The sequence below is a fragment of the Myxine glutinosa genome, chromosome 4 (genome assembly GCF_964187855.1).
Source record: "Myxine glutinosa chromosome 4, kmMyxGlut1.1, whole genome shotgun sequence".
Taxonomy (NCBI): Eukaryota; Metazoa; Chordata; class Myxini; order Myxiniformes; family Myxinidae; genus Myxine; species Myxine glutinosa.
In genome coordinates this window covers 215,315,692-215,339,068 of record NC_136264.1, presented here as the reverse complement: position 1 = coordinate 215,339,068, position 23,377 = coordinate 215,315,692, and the positions used below count along the sequence as shown (strand labels likewise).

The following is a 23,377-nucleotide window of genomic DNA, read 5'->3' as shown; positions in this document are numbered from 1 at the left end:
CAAAATTGGTCACGCAATTAAGGCTTTCACCTGCTGGGTCTTTATATTGAAACCAATCTGGACAAGACTTGGCACAGAAATACCATCACACAGGCCCTTCAAAGTAAAGCAGGTAAACATTGGTCAGGTGTGATCATTTTGATTTAACAGGGGTTAAGGTGGGTGGCGGTCAGGCAGAGGGTTAGGTTCATATTGTATTAGCTTGAGAATGTCTGTGATTCTATTTTTGAAAGTTTCACACAATTTCCGTAAAAAGTTCGATAATGCAAAAGACATAGCATGGCAGATAGGTGCAGGAATTGTGCCTTTGGTGATACAAGCATGGCATTTGGCACACAGTCAGAGTATGTCCTAAAAAAGATATTTGGCTATAGGTAGGGCCATCGCAGATTTGTCCTTTTTTGAAAAATGGCCGCCATTGTTGTCACAGGACAAATCTGCGATGGCCCAATAGCCAAATATCTTCCTTCGGGCATACTCTAACTGTGTGCCAACTCTCGTGCTTGTATCATCAAAGTCACAATTCTCCCAAATATTTCACCTATCTGCCGTACCAACAGGCACAAAACGAAATGAGAAAAAGGTAAAGTGCACCTCCTGCTGGAAATATCTGGGATCGTAGGTTCTAATGGAGATGTAAAGACATCCTTGAATACTCCAATAAACTGAAGGCCCTGGCCCAAATCCGCTTTGGCTTTTTCCATCTTCCATCTTCCTTTACAGTCCTTCTTTGGCATTAACGATTTACCAAAATGAACCTGGCTTTGACGTGATTGGGTTAACCCCGATTATAATTAATTGGCTATGGTATTGTGGATGTTTGTGGGTTGGACGTGACCAAAAGAAAGATCGCGAGTAACCTTCATTTTTGGTAGTCTTCATTTCTACTTCAGAATGTAGTCTGGACTAAGATACTGTACAGCACAAGGTGCCAGTACTATGGACTAGAAATAAAGAATACAGTACGGTAATGTACAACAAATTAAAATCCCTCCACAATTGTCTATCATTTGCAACATGAAAACGCATCGTTTCACCTCATCCTTCATGGAAATATAAACTTCCATCATATTATCAAATCACATCATATAATCATATGATCATATCACATCATATTATCATATTATCATGTCACATCATATTATATCATATTATATTATATCATATTATCATATCACATCATATATTATCATATTACATCATATTATCATATCACATCATATTATCATATCACATCATATTATAATATCACATCATATTATCATATGATCATATCACATCATATTATCATATGATCATATCACATCATATTATCACATCACATCATATTATATAATATCATATTATCATATCACATCATATATTATCATATTACATCATATATTATCATATCACATCATATTATCATATCACATCATATTATATCATATTATGTCATATTATCATATCACATCATATATTCTCATATTATCACATCACATCATATTATATCATATAATATCATCATATTATATCATATTATCATGTCATCATATGATCCTATCACATCATATTATCATATCACATCATATTATCATATCACATCATATTATATCATATTATCATATCACATCATATTATCATATCACATCATATTATATCATATTATCATATCACATCATATTATATCATATTATCATGTCATCATATGATCCTATCACATCATATTATATCATATTATCATGTCATCATATGATCCTATCACATCATATTATCATATCACATCATATTATCATATCACATCATATTATCATATCACATCATATTATATCATATTATCATATCACATCATATTATATCATATTATATAATATTATCATATCACATCATATTAGATCATATTATCATATAACATCATATTATAATTACATCATATTATATAATATCATATCACATCATATTATATCATACTAGAGAGATACCCGTGCTATGCACGGGTGGGAGGCCAGAAGCAAACACGCAATGCAGATACGGCGAATGCCAAAGCATGAAACCAATAAATTCCACATTCCTGTGGCACCTTCAGTCGCACGTCAGACATGGACAGCAAGTTCGTGAAGTACTTCCATGAAAAACGTACCCGGTCGCAAACAAACGGGTATGTTCACGTATGGAAACATCGATCGTGGGACCGTGGCGAATCTGCATATGGCGATGGCAAAATATCAGAAATTATTATTTTTTTAATTTTTTTTTGTATACAAGATCGAGGCTCGTGAAAGAGCGAACATTAATCACACAGAAAGACAAACCGACACATAAAACATATAACATCGGGAGCGGTAGACAAGATGGGGAGAGAGGAGGAAGGACACAAACAACATTCTTTTGAGAGCAGGGACCGAGAGACATGGAGACATCGAGAGATCTGTGAGAGGGAGAGGGCATTGGGGGGGGGGGGGGGCATGGGAAGGGGGTGGGTGGGAGAGGTGTAAAACATATGGACACTGCCAGGACTTCCAGGAAAGAAGTTGGAATTTCAAACAAGGTTGATCTGAGGTGAATTAGTGGGGGTAGAAAAGATCAAGGTTTTGGATGGGGGAAGATAAGAGATGGTGGTGAACAACTGATTTAAAGACCTGGAGGGACGAGTGGGAATGAAGGGAGTGAGGGAGTTTGTTCCAGAGGTGGGAGAAAAGAGGAATGAAAGAGTGAAGGTGAGCAGAGAGCCGAGATTTCGGCAGTTTAACCATCAGAGGGTTGCTGGCAGATCTTGTGCGACCTGTAGGAATATTTGGGGGACAGAGCACAGAGAGAGCTGGGGGTGCAAGGCCGGAGAGGAGTCGGTAGAAGACAGAAAGACCACCTACCTGCCTGCGGTGAGTGAGTGAAAGGCCCTCAGAGATAGCTTCATCGCGGGAGATTCCAATAATTCTGAAAGCTTTGGTTTCGACAGCGTGAAGCCGAGCTAGGTGTGAGGCAGGAGCACCGGACCATAGGGGAGAACAGTATTCCATTGAGCTGCGGATGAAAGCCTTGTATGTGGTGAGGAGCTCAGGTGTGCCGAGGAAGGACTTCGCACGACGGAGGATGCCCAGTCGGTGACTGGCTTTGGAGGCCAGCTTGGAAATGTGGTTTTCCCAAGAAAGATCATGGCAGATAGTGAGACCCAAAAGCTTGAGCGACAGAACTTCTTCGAGAGGATTGTTGAGAAAGTAGATGGGAGGGTTGTCCAGTCGATCTTTTCGGAGAGACATAGTAAGAGTGTGAGATTTGTCAGGATTGAAAGACATGTTCCACTTGTTTGACCAGTCTGTGATTTTGTCCAAGTCTTCAGAGAGTGAGGAGGCTGCAGACTGCCGATCTGAGGGCAGAGGAATGGAGCAGCAGAGAGTGGAGTCATCAGCAAAGAGATAGAGAGGATTTTCCAGAGAGTCGGAGAGATCATTGATAAAGACCAGAACAAGCACAGGGCCCAGAACACTGCCTTGGGGAACTCCAGCCTGAACAGGAAGGGGAGTTGAGAGAAATCCATTCAGGCCACACGTAGACTACGACCAGAGAGGAAGTCCGCAAGCCATGCATGGAGATTTCCATGGATACCATAGGAGGAGAGTTTGGTGAGCAGAGCTGGGTGCCAGACCGTATCGAAGGCACGTGATATGTCGAGGGAGACAGCTCTGATTTCCTGTTTGGCATTGAGGGCCTCCATCCATTGTTGAGACAGCAGAAGCAGCATGTCCAGAGTAGAGTGACCTGGTCTGAAACCAAATTGATGATCAGAGATCAAGCCGTTGGAGAAGAGGAAAGATTTCATATCCGAAGCAATGATGGATTCCATGACTTTGCTGATAATTGGGAGCAGGCTGATTGGTCTGTAGTTGCAAGGATCTGTTTTTGCACCTTTTTGTGTAAAGCGGTAATGTTTGCTGATTTCCAGGATGCTGGCAGATGACCTTGAGCAAAAGAGAGGGTGAAAAGGACAGAGAGAGGGTGAGATAGAGCAGCAGAGCAGGATTTTAGGACCCGTGGGCTGATGCCGTCTGGTCCAGTTGCAGAATCAGAGTCGAGGTTCGACAAAAACTCCTCCACCTTGTCAGGAGAGAAGGACACAGAGTCCAGGAGCAGTTGGGTTCGACTGGGAAGGGTGGGAACAGAGAGAGATGGGTTTGGGACACAAGATTTTGAGGCAAACACAGAGTTGAGGCATTCGGCTTTGTCAAGTGCGATGTCAACTGTGTGGCCATTTGAGGTAAGGGAGGGGATGGAGGGGGAACAAACACCAGAAACGGATTTGACCAGACGCCACCAGGATTTGGAGGAAGGAGACAGGTTTGAGAGTTCATTCTTGAGTGTGGAAAGATAGTGCTTCCTGGCACTCCTGAGGGTAGACACACACTTGTTCCGAGCTTGGTGGAAGGAACTGAGATTGCCTTCAGTTGGATTTGCCTTCCAAGAGGCAAAGGCAAGTTGTTTCAGGGCAACTGCCTCACCACAAGATTCAGTGTACCATGGACGGGAGGAAGGGTAAGACAACTGAAGACGAGATGGGATAAATCTGTGCATGAGAGAGAGCAGTTTGCTTTGGAAGAATTCCCAGGAAGAATTGATGTCAGAGGCAGTGGAGATGGGAGACCAATCCAGACGATTGATGGCTGCTTGAAGACCGTCCCAGTCGGCCTGAGTGAAATGCCAGACTCGTCGACGCTGAGGAGGCTCTCTGAGAATGGCCAGAGAGATGTCCACTTTGACAAGCACATGATCAGAAGAACCGATTGGAGGAGAAGAAGAGCAGCAGACATTAGCATGGAAGTTTGTCATAACCAAGTCTAGAAGAGAAGATACTCCATTGGCTGAGATCCGGGTCGGGAAATTGACAGATTGTGTCAATCCCAGTGAGTCACAGAAGTCCTTTGCTGAGGTGCCATGACTGGTGAGAGAGGAACCCACACCCAACCAGCTGGCATGATGACCCTTGAAGTCACCACATATGAGGAAGAGAGAGTTGGGATGGGTAGATAGAAGTTGGTCCATGTTGTCAGACAGTGAAATGTAAATGGAGTCATCACTGTTTGGAGGACGGTACAGAACACATATGAACAAAAGGTGGGAGCGGAGAGGAAGCCGTAGCCAGAGGTACTCCTGGGGGTGAGGAGGAGAGAGGGCAGTGCAAGGAGAGTGAGGAAGAGAGTTTTTGATAAAGATAGACACCCCACCACCAGGACGAGGCTCAGGTCTATCATACCGGAGGAGGGAGTAACCAGGAAGAGATATTAAGGAATCAGAGACATCTTGAAGGAGGAAAGTCTCTGTTAAGCAGATCAAGTCTGGATTGTCAGAAGCAACCTGTATGGAGAGATCAGTCAGGTTTGAGCGAAGGCCCCGGATGTTTGAGGTCCATACCGTTAATGAAGAGAGAGGGGGAGCATCGGGTACAGGACAGGGGATGGGAGGAGTAGGGTAAGATGAAGGATGAGAGGGGGAGGTAGGGAGAGCAGTTGATAGTGTGTCAGAGATTACAGAAGAGTTCCAAGAAAGGGAAGGATGAGGAGGATGAAAGGTTTGATGGTGAAGGGATGAGGCACAGTGAGGGGTTGTTTGAGGGGGGGCAGAGGAAAGTAGAAGGTTGGGGGGGGGGGGTGGAGGTATGAGATAGAAGGGAGACGAAGTGGGGAGGAGGCAGCTTTGAGGAGGAGGGGGGAGGAGGGAGAATTGGAGAGGAATGGTATGGGGGTAGATTTGAATGGGAGGGGTTGGGGGGGAGTTTTGAAGGGGAGGAGTGAGGGGGGAGTTTAGGAGGGGAGGGGCAAGGGGGGAGTTTAGGAGTGGAGGGGCAAGGGGGGAGTTTAGGAGTGTAGGGGCAAGGGGGGGATTTGGAAGGGAGGGGCAAGGGGGGAGTTTAGGAGGGGAAGGGCAAGGAGGGAGTTCAGGAGTGGAGGGGCAAGGGGGGAGTTTAGGAGTGGAGGGGCAAGGGGGGAGTTTAGGAGTGTAGGTGCAAGGGGGGGATTTGGAGGGGAGGGGCAAGAGGGGAGTTTCGAAAGTGGATGATTAATGAAAGACGAACATTGATAACAAATTGGGTTTGTTGTGATTTTCAAGTTAGCAATCCGATTCAGAACGATGGAGGAGGGGTGGAATGAATGTGAATTTAGACAATGTAGTGAGGGAGACGTATAAGAGATTGAATTTCTTTTTTTTGACATGGAATGAGATGGAGAGGAATTTGAAAAAAGCCTTTTAAATAGGAAGAAAAACAGCGTGTTGTAATATACCACTGAATAAAACACTGAAGGGGAAAGTTTATACATATTTAAATAATATTAAAACAGAACCGTAAACAATCTTATATGCACAAAGTACCAACGGGGGGAGAGCCGAGAGGGACCACCACGAGTCACGTGGACAGGGCAAAAGGTGGATGGCCGTTTTGAAGGCCACAAATTGAAGGTTTTTTTATTTTAAACGATTCATAGAAACATCCGTTGAATCATATCACACACAAATCATCAAAATCTATACAGTAATCATCAATAAATAATCATCAATAATAATATCGGTAAATATTATTCCATTGTGTTTCAAATCGTGATTGATACACTATGATTGTGATGATCGTGATCGTGAATCGTGATTGATATAATCGTATTCACAATCGCTATGTCGTATGTACTCCCGATACGTGTACCAAATTCCCGATACCTGTAACTGTACCAAATCAACAGTTAAAAGGATTTTGAGCCGATAGCTATTACGGCCTTGGCAAGATCGATGGAGACAGCGATCTGTTAGCGATCGATGGAGTATCACACGCAAATAATATAGGCGTGTTAGCGATCGATGGAGATGGAGATCGACGGATTTAACATCCGTTAAATCATATCACACGCAAATCATCAAAATCTAAACAGTATCTTACTATAATTCACCAAATGTCCCACAGTGATCGATACACTATGATCGTGATCGTGAATCGTGATCGATAATCGTGTTCACAATCGCTATGTCGTATGTACTCCCGATACGTGTACCAAATTCCCGATACGTGTAACTGTACCAAATCAACAGTAAAAAGGATTTTGAGCCGATAGCTGTTACGGCCTTGGCAAGATTGATGGAGACAGCGATCTGTCAGCGATCGATGGACACATGTTGCTTTCCCGGGTGCAGCCGTTTGTGCGTCGTCACAATGAGAGCAATGAACGTCATGCGAACGCGAATGTTATGCGGGAGTCCAAACCTGAGAATGCTGGAGACTAAAGCTGAAATTGGGAAAACTAAATAGCCTATTTTACTCCTGGAGATCCCAGGATTATCCACCCAAAATATCTTTGCGATCGGTTCAGCAGCTTTTACGGTACCTTCAGACAGACAGACAGACATTTGGTGAATTATAGTAAGATTATCATATTATCATATCATATCATATTATCATATCACATCATATTATATCAAATTATCATATCATCATATTATATCATATCAAATTATCATATTATCATATCACATCATATTATATCATATTGTTGCGGATCTCGACGTCGGCCTTCCCCTTACCAAGGGGGGATTAATCCCCTTGTCTTTTACTAGCCGACGTGATCCGGAGCTATTACGTTCCTTCCGGTCAGCGCTGAATAGGGTGGTAGGCCGAATTATTCCTATTACCTAATTACCAGCGCCTCCCAGGAAGCAAGGAAATAACCCCGCCCGAACCAGGGTTTTAGGTGGAAACGCCGAGCGATAGCGAGCCGTGATTCGGGCCGTTAACAGGTACTAAACCCGATCCGAGCGGTGCCGAATCGTGCCACGCTTACCCAATGGAAGAAATCACTAATAGGTCGGATTAAGAAGAAAGGAAGAACAGATTGGTTTATTAACACTTTGTACAGTAAAGAAGAAGAAGCAGAATACACAGTGCAGCCTTAGTACAGTCTTACTTATCCCTGGACACGGGCCCGTTTCACACTCAGTCACACTCTCAGACACTCACACGGGGATGTAGATGGTCAGGGCGATGGTCCAAGGAATGGCGTCCACAGCTCGCTCCGGTCCCCGACTCGCCCCGCGGAGAAGATGGTAGGACAAAGAGGGTTGAGCAAGCGGCGGCGTTCCTCGCGTGTTGTTGATGCGGACCGGACAATTACGGGGGGAAACGGTAAGCTGGGCTAGGTGGTCACTTCGTGGCTCAGCTGCGTACGTAATAGAAGTACCGGCGCTATTTGCGCTCCCAATGCAGTTCAATGCCGAAGCGCCTCTCCCACAATTCCTCTGCAATGCGCCGCTTCCAATAGTCCTTCAAAGCCAATTCTCAACGAGACCTTTCACAGTCAAAGTTCCCCAGCGAGTTATTTACACAGGCAATCCTCAACGAGTCCTTTAGACAAAAGCGCCACTCCCAATCGTCCTTTGTAATGCACGAATCGTGCCAGTCCTTTTACAAAGCCCCTCGCTTATCAGTCCTGGCAAAGCACGTATATCCTCCAGTCCTCTCTCATCAGTCCTGTGGAAGGGCTTTGTCTGCGCGTTTATATAGCGCCGTCCAGCGAACCCTCTGGAATGTGCCAGCCGTGCTTTGACCACGCCCCTCACGCCATTCCACCCGAGCCCTGGTTGGTCGTTGGCTCTTACCGGCTCAGCCCTTGACGTCTGCTTGACGTGGCCACACCACGACCTCGCGCTCCTCCCCCTTTTCAGGCCAACCTCGTGGCATTTGGCTGGTTTGAGCATCCCAATGCGGGGGCGCAGACTGGATGCTGCCCAACGAGGTAGATTTGGAGGGTGGGCTGCAAAATGAATGGGACCTAATCTTATTTATTTTACACAATGCAGGTATCACTATTGGGAATGGCCTTATTCTACACATATACTATACAACAACAACATGCATTTTAAAGGCCATTTTCCCTGCTAGAGTGGGGGTTCGCCATATACTATGACGTAACTAATGTTCTAAGGTGGCCTACGTGTTGCATGTGGACTAACTATGGGGGCAAAACCTTTAACCTTTATTAATCAATATGTACATTCTCAGAACCGCAACACTATTATATCATATCACATCGTATTATATCATATTATCATATCACATCATATTATATCATATTATCATATCACATCATATTATATCATATTATCATATTATATCATATCATCATATAATCATATCACATCATGAATGAAATGAATGAATGAATGAATGATCGTTTTAAGGCCATTTTCCCCGCTAGAGCAGGGGTTGGCCTTGCGGGCCCCATGAGAATCATGGTTCCCTGTTTGAGGCAATGTTTTTATGGCCGGATGCCCTTCCTGGCGCCAACCCTTAGTCGCCTCTTACGATGCGCAGGGATACGGTGTACCTATTCTAAACCGGGGTACACACCAGGATATCATATCACATCATATTATATCATATTATCATATCACATCATATTATCATATCACATCATATTATATCATATTATCATATCATATCACATCATATTATCATATTATCATATCACATCGTATTATATCATATTTTCATATCACATCATATTATATCATATTATCATATTATCATATCACATCATATTATATCATATTATCATATTGTCATATCGCATCATATTATCATATCACAGCATATTATCATATTACATCATATTATACATCATATTATAGAAATAAATAGATGGCCCCGACTACCGTCTCCCAAAATAATCAAAACTAATCAAATGTACGAACCATGCGTAATGGTTCGGTCTCTGGTTTGGGACAGTATAAACAGATTTTCAGGGAGGATACGTGGCATGGTATTAAGTATGCCCGATGATGTACCTGTGCAGGGTACATGCACTTGAACATCTCCATTCCGTATCCAACTTGTATTTTAATATTCATATCACATTTCATCTCTAAACCTCTGAGCCGACTCACCTGGATTTGAATTCCGACCCAGCTATAAACGGTTCTCCCGATGCTTCACAGGTAGGGTGATTAATCAATGTGTGCCGTCCCTTGGATGTATGTTAAACTGGGCGTCTAGTCTACCGGCATCAGTTGGCAGACGTTCAAGATCCCATGGTGGCATTCATGAAGAGTAGGTGAGTTATCATCAGTACAATGAATGAATGAAATGAAACGAATGAATGATCGTTTTAAGGCCACCCCCCCCCCCCCCCCCCCCCCCCGCGAGAACATGGATTAGCCTTAGACAAATTACTACTTCCTGCTTAAATGTGCTGAAATCACACATTAGACCTGTATAGTCGTTTGTGAAAGACTTAGGCCAAAAGCCTTCCCTGGGTAACCCTAACCCTATGAGGTGGGAGTGAGTAATTGTGGCTGTGAAAGACCCATCATCATAATAATAACGTTTGATCTTTTAGAACTGTTTGTGTGGTAACAGTAGGTGTCCAAATACTGACTCTTGCAAATATACCAAGGGAGTACTTATGTCCACATTAATGTAGATGGGAGATCCAGTTTTAACCAACTCTGAACGGTGGAAAGTTCTACCCATGACGACACGATGCAAAACAACAGTTTCATCAGATAAGTCTCTTCTACACGTCAAACGGTGCCAAGTGAATTGTCTTGATGGCCCAACAAATATACCATCATTGGTGGTGCAAGGAAAACAAGAACGGCCCTCTTCGACGTCACGACATCGACCGATATGCCCCTGCCCACATCATTACATCATTATAATACTTGTACCAAGTTTGCTTTAAATCCATTCAGCTGTTGTCAAGTTATCATATTTTTACCTGACATGACCTTTTTGACCTTTGACCTCTTGACCCAAAAATTTAATCAGTTAATCTTTACATCATTATACATATCTGTACCAAGTTTGAATTCGATCACTTCAGGCATTCCCAAGTTATAGACCTATTACTGGCTTTGACCTTTGACTTCCTGACCCCAAAATTTAATCAGTTAATATTTACATCATTATACATATGTGTACCAACATTGAATTAGATCACTTCAGCCATTCTCAAGTTAAAGACTTATTATGAACTTTGACCTTTGACCTCTTGACCCCAAAATGTAATCAGTTAATCCTCATATCATTATACATATGTGTACCAAGTTTCAATTATATCACTTCAGCCGTTCTCAAGTTATAGACATATTACAGACTTTAAATTTTGACCTTTTTTTTGACCTACATTTTCCCTCATTCCAAATTTGTTAATGTTTCTTATTCTCTTGAGCAACACCAGGTACTCCACCTAGAAACACTGATATACCTTGTAGTGAAATTATACCAAGGTGAACCCAGGGATGCTCGCCACGAAAAAGGGGGGCCGTCTATAAGACCCGGGACACTCGGGGCGTGCGGACACTCCGGCGGGACTCACTGTGACATTATCCAGTAGTTGAATGGTATGTACGCCCCAAAGGCTGCGCTGCGCGAACCATTGTTATATCGAAGCTACCTTTGCTGTGCTTGAAATGCTCTGATTTAATGCCTATTGTTGCATGTATTGTTACAGGAGATATTATCGATCTAAATGATATTAAAGCCTACACTGAGGAAAGTCGTGTCTGCGCTTGATTTTCACGACATTTAATATCATTTATTTCGCCATGGCTGACCACAAGATGATCGTGGTTCCGATTCTCGGTGCCGACCCTCTGGCTGAAGGATCTGCATCGGAGTTTGCTCACTGGCTCAACACGCTGCAGAACTACTTCGCTGCTCACGAGACGGAGCCAACCGCTGAGATACGGCTGTCCGTCTTACAGTCCAAGGTCCATCACACTGTGTACAAGACCATTTCTCGATTTGTGACGTATGATACGGCCCTGGCCGAGCTGAAGCGCCTTTACATAAAGAAACGGAGCGCTGTGCACGGCCGGCATCAACTCTCTCAGCGACGGCAGCAACCGTCTGAATCGATCGATCGCTATGCGCAGGAGTTGCGCTATTTATTGGCAGATTGTGTGCAGGACGTCCGGACTCATGAGCAAGTTCAAGACGATTTGCTCCGAGATGCATTCATATCCGGAATTAGTTCTGGAGTCTTGCGGCTGCGTCTCTTGGAGGTCGCGGAGCTGACATTTACAGAGGCACTACGGCTGGCGCGCGTTTATGCAGATGCTCGACAACAATTGACCGCCTATGATAACCCACGAGTCGTGGCGGGGACCTCGCAACTCGCGCGACCCGAGAGGGCCATCGCCGAGGATACGGAGGAGGACCCAACCACCACGACGGCCGAGTCCCTGGGTGCTCCGGAAGCGGACTCCGCATCCGGCCTCACTGCAGCTGCCGCTGCCCGGCCACGGCTTGCCCGGTATGCAAAATGTTATTTTTGTGGCAATCGGCAGCATCCCCGGACTGAATGCCCGGCCCGAGAGGCGACCTGTCACCTCTGCTCCACTAAAGGCCATTTTGCAAAAGTCTGCAGAAAGGCCGCCCGGGGCACGCATTCCCGAGCGACCTTGAATGTGCTCATCGCTGAACCAATGGATCGAGCACCGGACGGGGCGCCTTGCACAGCTTTGATGAGCCGCTCTCCTCCTCGCGGGCCTCTGGCTTCTCGCCCGACCTTGGTGAGATACGTCGGGCCGCCGAAACAAATGGCGCAAACGCGACCGGTCACAAAGCATCTAACCTTGACTGGCTTGCAAACGCCTCCTTCAAACAAGCGACATGCGCCCACTTTGGAATTGCCTCTCGAGGTGCGGCAAACGCAGCACGTGACTCGAGCGCCATCTGATGACAGCTTTTGCGAATTACATGCTTCCCTTCTGGCATGTCCAGCTGCTGATGGCAGAATTCTTTCTCACGTGGCTCGAGCGCCATCTGGCGGTAGCTCTTGCGAATTACACGCACCCGCTTTGGCATATGACTCTGCAGATGGCAGAATTCTTTCTCACGTGGCTCGAGCGCCATCTGGCGGTAGCTCTTGCGAATTACATGCACCCGCTTTGGCATATGACTCTGCAGATGGCAGTGAACTTTCTCCCGTGGCTCGAGCGCCGTCTGGAGGCTTCTCTCACGACTACTCCACACCCACTCTGGCAAATGAAACTACCGAAGAGCCAACTGACTTCAATGCTCCTGCTGAGGCCCGAAGGATTGCAGCCGGCGTGGGATCCACCCGCGAGGCGCGATCTTCTCGCCCGGCCGGAACTATACCCGCCGGGTCTGCCGGCCTAGCGCAGGCCTTCATTCCGCTCACGGTCGCGGGCGTTGTTGCGCAAGCTTTAATTGATACGGGATCCACGGATAGTTTTATTGATCAGCGTCTCGTGCGACAACATGGGTGGCCGGTTCTCGGGACAACCCGCCGGATCTTCATGGCATCTCAGGGACTTCGGTTGAGCACAAAAGGGGCGTGTCGATTGAAACTTGTGATAAATGGACGCACGTTCCCGGACGTGTATCTCATGGTATTACCGGCCTTATGCGCTGACGTTCTGTTAGGACTTGATTTCCTTAAGCGGCATGGTCGTTTAGAGATGGACTTCGGAGGGCCGGACACGCTCGCTGTGTGTGCCCTCGCTCAAATGGACATGGAGCCACTCTCACTGTTCCCCAACCTGACCACTGATTGTACCCCTGTGGCCATCAAATCGCGGCGCTACTCTCGCGCAATTCATTGCGGAAGAAACGGCCCTGCTCTTGAAGGACGGTATCATAGAACACAGTAGGTCTCCGTGGAGGGCCCAAGTCTTAGTGGTGCGGAGTGAGGCTCACCGCAGGCGAATGGTAATCGACTATTCGCAAACGATTAATCGCTTTACACAGCTGGATGCCTACCCATTACCGGGGATGGACGCCCTGGTACGCCAGGTGGCCCTGTATTCCGTTTATAGCACTCTCGATCTACGTAGTGCGTATCATCAAGTCCCCATCTCTAGGGCTGATCGCGTCTTTACGGCCTTTGAATCGGGTCAGCGGTTGTACCAGTTCACGAGACTTCCTTTTGGGGTAACGAACGGCGTCGCTTGTTTTCAGAGAGCTATGGATGACCTCGTTGCGAAGGAGCATTTGACGGATGTCTTTGTCTATCTGGACAATCTTACGGTTTGTGGGTACGACCAGGCGCATCACGACGCTAATCTAAAACGCTTCCTCGAGGTTGCGCGGAAATATCGCTTAACCATGAATGAGGCGAAGTGTCAATACTCTCTACGCACGGTAGACCTTCTGGGGTACACCGTGACCCATGGCTCCGTCTCTCCAGATAAGGAGCGTCTGCGCCCTTTGCTCGATATGGCTCCGCCTAGCGATCGGGCTTCGCTGAAACGCGCTCTAGGGCTGTTCGCCCACTACTCGAAGTGGGTGCAAAATTTCTCTGCTAAGCTCCGCCCCCTCGTGGCCTGCGACACTTTCCCCATGGGCCCGGCCGCCCTGGCGGCCTTCGAGGGCCTTAAAGTCGACATTGCTGGCGCCGCTGTCGCAACGATTGACGAGAGTGCCTCTTTCGTTTTGGAGAGTGATGCCTCGGACCATGCGATAGCGGCGACCCTCTCCCAAGGAGGCCGCCCTGTGGCTTTCTTCTCGCGGACTCTCACCTCCGCCGAGCGGAGGCATTCGTCCGTCGAAAAGGAAGCGTACGCGATCGTCGAATCTATTCGGCGATGGCGGCCGTATCTGCTTGGGCGGAGTTTCCAAATTATCACGGACCAACAGAGTGTTGCGTTTATGTACGACACCTTACATGCTCAGCGCATTAAGAATGAGAAAATCACCCGCTGGCGTATCGAACTCGCCGACTTCTGCTACACCATCAAATACCGCCCGGGGAAGGATAACCTGGTCGCTGACGCCTTATCGAGGCCGGCCACTTGCGCGGGGGTCGTAACTTTGGAGGGGCTGCGCACTTTGCACAGCACTATGTGTCATCCCGGGGTGACGCGCTTCGCGCATTTTGTGCGCGCGGGCAATCTGCCGTACTCGATGGAGGACATCCGCCGCATCTGCCGTGATTGCGCGGTCTGTGCGGATCTCAAACCGCGTTTTTATAGCCCTCCCCTGGGGACACTCGTTAGGGCTACTAGACCGTGGGAGCGCTTGGCGATGGACTTCAAAGGGCCGCTGCCAATGTCGAGCAACTCTCGCTATCTGCTCACTATCGTCGATGAGTATTCCCGATTCCCCTTTGCTTACACGTGCGGGGATATGTCGGCTGCCACGGTTATTCGGTGCCTTCAGAATTTGTTTTCTATGTTCGGATATCCGGCCTACGTGCATACCGATCGGGGTGCGGTGTTCCTGTCCCAGGAAGTGAGGGGCTACTTGCTCCAAAATAATGTCGCTTCGAGCTACACCACCCCGTACCGGCCCCAAGCTAACGGACAGATCGAACGCTTTAATGGGATTATATGGCGGGCCGTCATGCTAAGCCTTCGGACCCTCGGCCGAGGCCTCGATAAATGGGCGTGGTTGCTGCCTGCCGCTCTAAACTCGATCCGGGCTCTCCTATGTACTGCCACCAACCAGACTCCTCACGAACGACTGTTCCACCACCCTAGAAGCTCCGGCAGTATCCAGTCTTTACCCAGCTGGCTCGCTGAACCGGGGCCCGCCTATCTCAAACGAGCGGTTCGCACTAGCAAGTACGACCCCCCTTGTTGACAAGGTGCAGGTCCTCCAGGCTAATCCCGAGCATGCCCGCGTGTTAACGGCGGATGGCCGCGAGTCTACTGTCTCCGTTCGCCATCTCGCCCCATGTGGGGACGACGACAGGGATATCGACGAACCCGTCTACGAGTCTATGGACTCTATCGAAGCTTCCCCTATGGAACTACCACTGTTACTCCCGTCGTCCCCCGCTCCCGTGCCCGAAGGCGCAGGGGCGCCCCCTCCGACTCCGACCTCCGGCGGCTATTCCGATGCGGGGGACTCCGGGCTTGGGGACGCCGTGCCCGGTAGATTCCGAACACGAACTGGCAGGGAGGTTCGCCAGCCCGACCGCTACGGGTGGACTGACTGACGTGGATTGACGTGACCCTTTCATTTATTGCTGATGCTTGCCTGCGAACTGCCGAGCGGTAGTCTTGTTTTAACGACGGGGAGAATGTAGTGAAATTATACCAAGGTGAACCCAGGGATGCTCGCCACGAAAAAGGGGGGCCGTCTATAAGACCCGGGACACTCGGGGCGTGCGGACACTCCGGCGGGACTCACTGTGACATTATCCAGTAGTTGAATGGTATGTACGCCCCAAAGGCTGCGCTGCGCGAACCATTGTTATATCGAAGCTACCTTTGCTGTGCTTGAAATGCTCTGATTTAATGCCTATTGTTGCATGTATTGTTACAGGAGATATTATCGATCTAAATGATATTAAAGCCTACACTGAGGAAAGTCGTGTCTGCGCTTGATTTTCACGACATACCTTACTTGGTGTACAAATCCAAATACAACTTTGTATGGGGGGTAACATGGGCTATGTGGCCACGGGCTCATACAGGAGGGTGGGGGACCGGGAGAGGGGCGTCAATTCTCTATGTAAATGTGTACCGTGTAGTGTCACCTGGTGATAATGGCAGAGGGTATTACAATTTCCTTTTTTTAACCTGGGCAACACTGAGGTAAAAGCACTCTTTGCACGGGTACATTTTTTCTCCTTCTCATCCCCCTTACCCCAAAACAGAGGGGCCTGTCAAAGCCACACCCTCCCCCACCCCCAAAATATGGATATGTAGTGTATCCCCTCCCTCTCCCATCACCTCTCGCATCCCTCCCCCTTCCACTCCCTTCCTCACCCCTCACCCCTCCCTCTCCTGCCCCCCCACCCCCAACGCTGGGTACTCCAGCTAGTTCTACATAAGTGTACCAAATTTGGTCAGAATCCCATCACTGGTTCACAAGTTATTGTGGTAACAGGATTTTTTTTTAACCTAAGATGACATCTGACCTCGTGACCCCAAAATCTAATCACTTCATCTTGACCTCATCATACATACAGTCATGGCCAAAAATATTAGCACCCTTGCACTTTTTTCAAATAATGTGCCATTTCTTCCAGAAAATTGTTGAAAGAAAAAAATATTTTGGTATCCACATTTGCATTTCTTTTGTTTACAGTAGAACAAAACAAAAAAATCTGAAATGAAAAAATTACAAAATCTTAGCTTATTCCACAAAGAAATCCTAAAATAGCCCTGGACAATATTATTGGCACCTTTTAGAAGTTGTTAGAAATAATTAGATTTCAAGCAGGTGATTCTACTTTACTTTGGAATTGAACTCACCTGTGCTGAGTTGCAGGTGCCTGCAATATAAAAATCACTCATTCAACCAGTTTGAATGGAGAAAAGGAGTCATTCTGCTGTTTTGTGTCACTGTGTGTACTGCAGTGAGCATGGAGAGAAGAAAGAAAACCAGAGAATTGTCTGAGGAGGTCAGACACAAGATTGTAATCAAGCATGGACAATGTCAAGGCTACAAGTCCATCTCCAGATACCTTGATGTTCCTGTGTCCACCGTCCGCAATGTTATCAGGTAGCTTAAGGCCCATGGCACGGTAGCCAACCTCCCTGGACATGGCCGCAAGAGAAAACTTGATCGAACATTGCAGCGAAGGATTGTTCGAATGGTGGAGAAAGCACCTCGATCAACTGCCAAACAGATTCAAGCTGAAGTTCAGACACGAGGTACGACAGTTTCAACTCGCACCATCCGTATGGTAGGAGACCCAGGAACCCAGGAGAACCCCACTACTGAGAAAGCCTGACTGGAGTTTGCCAAAACACACCTGAACAAGCCAAAATCCTTCTGGGAGAATGTCCTGTGGACAGACAAGACCAAATTAGAGCTTTTTGGTTAAGCACATCATCTCTATGTTTACAGAAAACAAAATGAAGCCTTCAAAGAAAAGAACACCTTCCCTACAGTTAAACATGGAGGAGGTTCAGTGATGTTTTGGGGTTGCTGTGCTGCCTCTGGCACTGGGTACCTTGAATGTGTGCATGGAATCATGAAATCATGAGATTACCAAGGCATTTTGGAGCACAATGTTAAACCCAATCTCAGAAAGCTGGGTCTCCATCAAAGGTCATGGGTCTTGCAGGAGGACAATGACCCCAAACACACTTCAAAAAGCACCCAGGAATGGTTCAAGACAACTCTGGACTGTTCTGAAGTGGACAACAATGAGTCCAGATCTAAATCCCATTGAACACCTGTGGGTAGATCTGAAAACAGCAGTTGGGAGAAGGCACCCTTCAAATCTGGGAGAACTGGAGCAGTTTGCACAAGAAGAGTGGGCCAAACTATCAGTAGAGAGTGTAGGAAGCTCATTCATGGCTATAGGAAATGCTTGACTGCAGTTATTTTGTCCAAAGTCTGTGCTTCCAAATATTAAGTCGAGGGTGTCAATAATTTTGGCAATGCCATTTATTTTTATTTTATGATTTGAAAGGATATATTAAGTTCTGAATCAAAAACAAAGGTTCTGTAATATTAACAGTGAAATAAAGAATTGTGTGGACTAAATACTGTTGTCAATTTAAACTTATTTTTCTAGAAAATTGTGAGTTATTCGAAAAACGTGCAAGGGTGCCAATATTTTTGGCCATAACTGTACCTGCACCAAGTTTGATTAAGATCCCTTCAGCTGTTCTCAAGTTATCGCAGCAACGAAAACCTATCACGGACGAACAACCTGAAAACATACTGCCTCCGGCGACAAAAAGATTTTGGCAAAACAACACCACCTAATTATACATGTGGAAATAAATGTCAACAACCTGTCAATTATGTGCATTACCATTGTAACTGGCATCACGTTTCCAGGCAATTAATGGAGGGATAAAATTGAATCTAAGTTTTTGATATTGTATGCCCACAAGGAGGAATTCATTTCCAGAATGTCTAACCCTACTACACCTGTCCCACTACAAAATCCAGGAGGTAAATCCAATTAGACCCCACCACTAACCTCCGCAAATTCGGAGATGTTAGAACACTTCACTTTCGTTCTTCTGGAAAAAAAATTTTAGCACCGATACCCTAGGGCATTTTAACCCTACTCGGGTCCAAAGTTATCTCAGAGGTAAAACTGCACCCCAGGGTATATTTGATGTAGTGTGAAACGAGCGGGGTTTATTTAATTGTGGGGTAAAAGTTTATTATGGGATATCTTGTGTCGATCGGTGACAAAACATTTAAATTTAGTTCATTTTAAATTCAGGGATGAAAAAACAAAATGTGAAAAAAGTCAAGGGTGTGAATACTTTCTGAAGGCACTGTATAAGTTCCAATCACAAATACTAAAATAATTAGGATCCCATTAACCAGATATCTAACTTGTTTACTGGCCTTACGTTGAGCATTTGCTCGATGTCCTGGCGTTCCAGGTAAGAGCGTGTGAGCACACGCCCATCAAAATCCACTTCGGCTTTGAAGCGCACCTTACTCATTCCCATGTCTGTGGCCTTCACATCATGAATGGCCCTGCAAAAAAGATGGGGGAAAAAAAAAATCAACTGGGTTACCCCCCCCCCCCCCCCCCCCATGGATCTCTATGCACAATATGGCTAGGCCGAGGTCAAATGGTGTTTAGGCCTCATAATGACGATGGAAAACCAATGTGACATTTCCAACTGAAAATCATTGTTAAGGCTCACATGGTTTGATTGACGAATCAGGTTATCAAGCATTACATGAGCAATGCGGCTGCCATGCCTCAAACGAAAGAACACATGATTTTCTCGTCGGACTCTTCCATTCTACACAATGGACTAGTTTGGAGTTTGGACTCCGTCCATAACTTTTTTGAGATATTGTGATAAATATCGTTTTTTGCCCCATCTCTCAATGGTGAAGAATCACTTTAAAAAAAATTATCCGATCTGGATCTGAATTTGAATCTTCACTAAAGTCGAACCTATATAATATATAACATGGAGAGAGAACACATAAAAGTGTATAAAATATTATATAATGTGGAGAGACAAAACATAAAAGTGTATGAAACATTATATCACGTGGAGACACAAAACATAAAAGTGTATAAAACATATAATATGGAGAGACAAAACATAAAAGTATATAAAACATTATATAATGTGGAGAGACAAAACATAAAAGTGTATAAAACATTATATAATGTGGAGAGACAAAACATAAAAGTGTATAAAGCATTATATAACATGGAGAGACAAAACATAAAAGTGTATAAAACATTATGTAATGTGGAGAGACAAAACATAAAAGTGTATAAAACATTATATAATGTGGAGAGACAAAACATAAAAGTGTATAAAACAATATATAATGTGGAGAGACAAAACATAAAAGTGTATAAAACATTATATAATGTGGAGAGACAAAACATAAAAGTGTATAAAACATTATATAACGTGGAGAGACAAAACATAAAAGTGTATAAAACATATAATGTGGAGAGACAAAAACATAAAAGTGTATAAAACATAATGTGGAGAGACAAAAACATAAAAGTACATAAAACATTATATAACGAGGAGAGACAAAACATAAAAGTGTATAAAACATATAATGTGGAGAGACAAAACATAAAAGTGTATAAAACAATATATAATGTGAAGAGACAAAACATAAAAGTGTATAAAACATTATATAACGTGGAGAGACAAAACACAAAAGTGTATACAACAAACAACAGGCATTTTTGCAAAAAAACCAATTTTGTATACAACAACAGGCAAATTTGGTATACAACAAAACACAAAAGTGTACAAAACATTATATAACATGGAGAGACAAAATATAAAAGTGCATGAAACATTATATAACGTGGAGAGAGAAAACATGAAAGTGCATAAAACATTAGATAATATGGAGAGACAAAACATAAAAGTGTATAAAACATTATATAACATGGAGAGCCAAAACATAAAAGTGTATAAAACATTATATAATGTGGAGAGACAAAACATAAAAGTGTATAAAACATTATATAATGTTTAGAGACGAAACATAAAAGTGTATAAAACATTATATAACGTGGAGAAACAAAACATAAAAGTGTATAAGACATTATGTAACGTGGAGAAACAAAACATAAAAGTGTATAAACCATTATATAACGTGGAGAAACAAAACATTATATAACATGGAGAAACAAAACATAAAAGTGTATAAAACATTATATAATGTTTAGAGACAAAACATAAAAGTGTATAAGACATTATGTAACGTGGAGAAACAAAACATAAAAGTGTATAAAACATTATATAACGTGGAGAAACAAAACATTATGTAATGTGGCGAGACAAAACATAAAAGTGTATAAAACATTATATAATGTTTAGAGACAAAACATAAAAGTGTATAAAACATTATGTAACATGGAGAAACAAAACATAAAAGTGTATAAAACATTCATACAATGTGGAGAAACAAAACATAAAAGTGTATAAAACATTATATAATGTTTACAGACAAAACATAAAAGTGTATAAAGCATTATATAACATGGAGAGACAAAACATAAAAGTGTATAAAACATTATATAATGTGGAGACAAAACATAAAAGTGTATAAAGCATTATATAACGTGGAGAGACAAAACAAAAAAGTGTATAAAGCATTATATAACGTGGAGAGACAAAACATAAAAGTGTATAAAACATTATATAATATGGAGAGATGAAACATAAAAGTGTATAAAAGATTATATAATGTGGAGAGACAAAACATAAAAGTGTATAAAACATTATATAATATGGAGACGCGAAACATAAAAGTGTATAAAACATTATATAATGTGGAGAGACAAAACATAAAAGTGTATAAAAGATTATATAATATGGAGACGCGAAACATAAAAGTGTATAAAAGATTATATAATGTGGAGAGAGAAAACATGAAAGTGTATCAAACATTATATAACATGGAGAGACAAAACATAAAAGTGTATAAAACATTATATAATGTGGAGAGAGAAAACATAAAAGTGAATAAAGCATTATATAATATGGAGAGAGAAAACATAAAAGTGCATAAACATTATATAATGTGGAGAAACAAAACATAAAAGTGTATAAAACATTATATAATGTGGAGAAACAAAACACAAATGTGTATAAAACATTATATAATGTGGAGAGAGAAAACATAAAAGTGTATAAAACATTATATAATGTGGAGAAACAAAACACAAATGTGTATAAAACATTATATAATGTGGAGAAACAAAACATTATATAATGTGGAGAGAGAAAACATAAAAGTGTATAAAGCATTATATAATGTGGAGAAACAAAATACAAAAGTGTATAAAACGTTATATAATGTGGAGAGACAAAACATAAAGTGCATAAACATGAAGATAACATGTAGAGAGAAAATATAAAATTGTCTAAACCATTAGATGTGGAAAATGAAAAGTGCCGATTGTAACTTACCGAATGGTCGGATCATTTTCCAAAAGGTCAGTGATGCGCTGCAGCTGATTGGCCTGGATCGAACGGCCGAGCAGCATCTGAGTGTTTGTGTAGATGAGGAATGCAGAAACGAGTCCGAGGAGTGATCCGATAGCCAGCGAACCGATACAGTCATACATCGGTTGTTCTGTTGAACGATACAATATACGGTGAGCACAGGCCAATCTCTTGCAAGCAATAATTGCTAGTTACCTATTTGGAATATAATAATCCCATCTAGCTCACCTGTTATTTTATTGTTTTTCTTTAAGGCACCCTCACTTGTTTCAAAAATAACAGGACAAGTTAACGTTATGCAATGTATTCAGTATAATTACTAAAATACAGGCAAAGTGTAACCATTACAAAGACTAACCATTGCACAAAAACACAAGGTCCCATATAACGTCACTCCGGTTAACGTCGTTTCACTTCAACGCCCTTGATCAAATAGAGAACAAAGATTCGCAATAAGTTGCAATGTTCTGTTTTTAAATCACGAAGTTAGGATTTTAAATTTTGAGTCGTGTGCCAAGCGAACTACTATGAGTGACGTACAAACCATCAAGCCAAAGTTCTATTTATAGGTTGAACCATGAAGCAGGAAGAGAAGCCACAAGAGTCTACACATGCAGTTTCACCCACAGTTTCATTCACGGATGAATAAGCAGATGAACCTGCCCCTTCACATGAAGGGGATTTCATTCAATCCCCATCCTGACGGGGGCAGCAATTTTCCAGGCCGAAGACACTATTACCTATCTTTGCCTGGTGGCTGGTTGTCTCGCTCTGAAAAACTGTTGACAATGTCCCATGCTTTGGCCTTGGCAAAGCATTCTTTCCAAATGAGGCTTATTCTGCCTTGTCAACTTGGGACGTTGTTTTGAGTTCTTTGATCTTTGAGGAAAGTATATTAAGCCGACTACGGGTTGTGGCTCGCTGAGATGTTGGGGCCGGCGGTGTGAGGACCATGATGTCACTGTGATGTGGTGTTACTAGCTTACATGCCACGCCAACGTCTCCCATCTCATCTATAATAAAT

The 23,377-nt window shown here is 43.9% G+C and overlaps 2 protein-coding genes across 5 annotated transcripts in view; both read right to left on the bottom strand.

Annotated features, from left to right (window-relative positions):
• MMAA (metabolism of cobalamin associated A) overlaps nt 1-23,377 on the bottom strand; it is a 773,535-nt gene that overhangs the window by 530,197 nt on the left and 219,961 nt on the right. The gene's annotated exons all lie outside the window — the stretch shown is intronic.
• Nucleotides 1-23,377, bottom strand: part of SLC30A9 (solute carrier family 30 member 9) — a 224,796-nt gene that overhangs the window by 30,204 nt on the left and 171,215 nt on the right. For 3 of the 4 annotated variants that reach the window (XM_078777013.1, XM_078777017.1, XM_078777016.1), the window contains 2 exons: nt 22,318-22,483; nt 19,252-19,381 (listed from right to left, as the gene is read on the bottom strand). In XM_078777013.1, the coding sequence (XP_078633139.1) occupies nt 19,252-19,381; nt 22,318-22,483 (296 nt within the window). Of the gene's footprint in view, nt 1-8,624; nt 8,760-19,251; nt 19,382-22,317; nt 22,484-23,377 lie in introns of those variants that run through there. The other variant, XM_078777015.1, reaches the window with a different exon arrangement.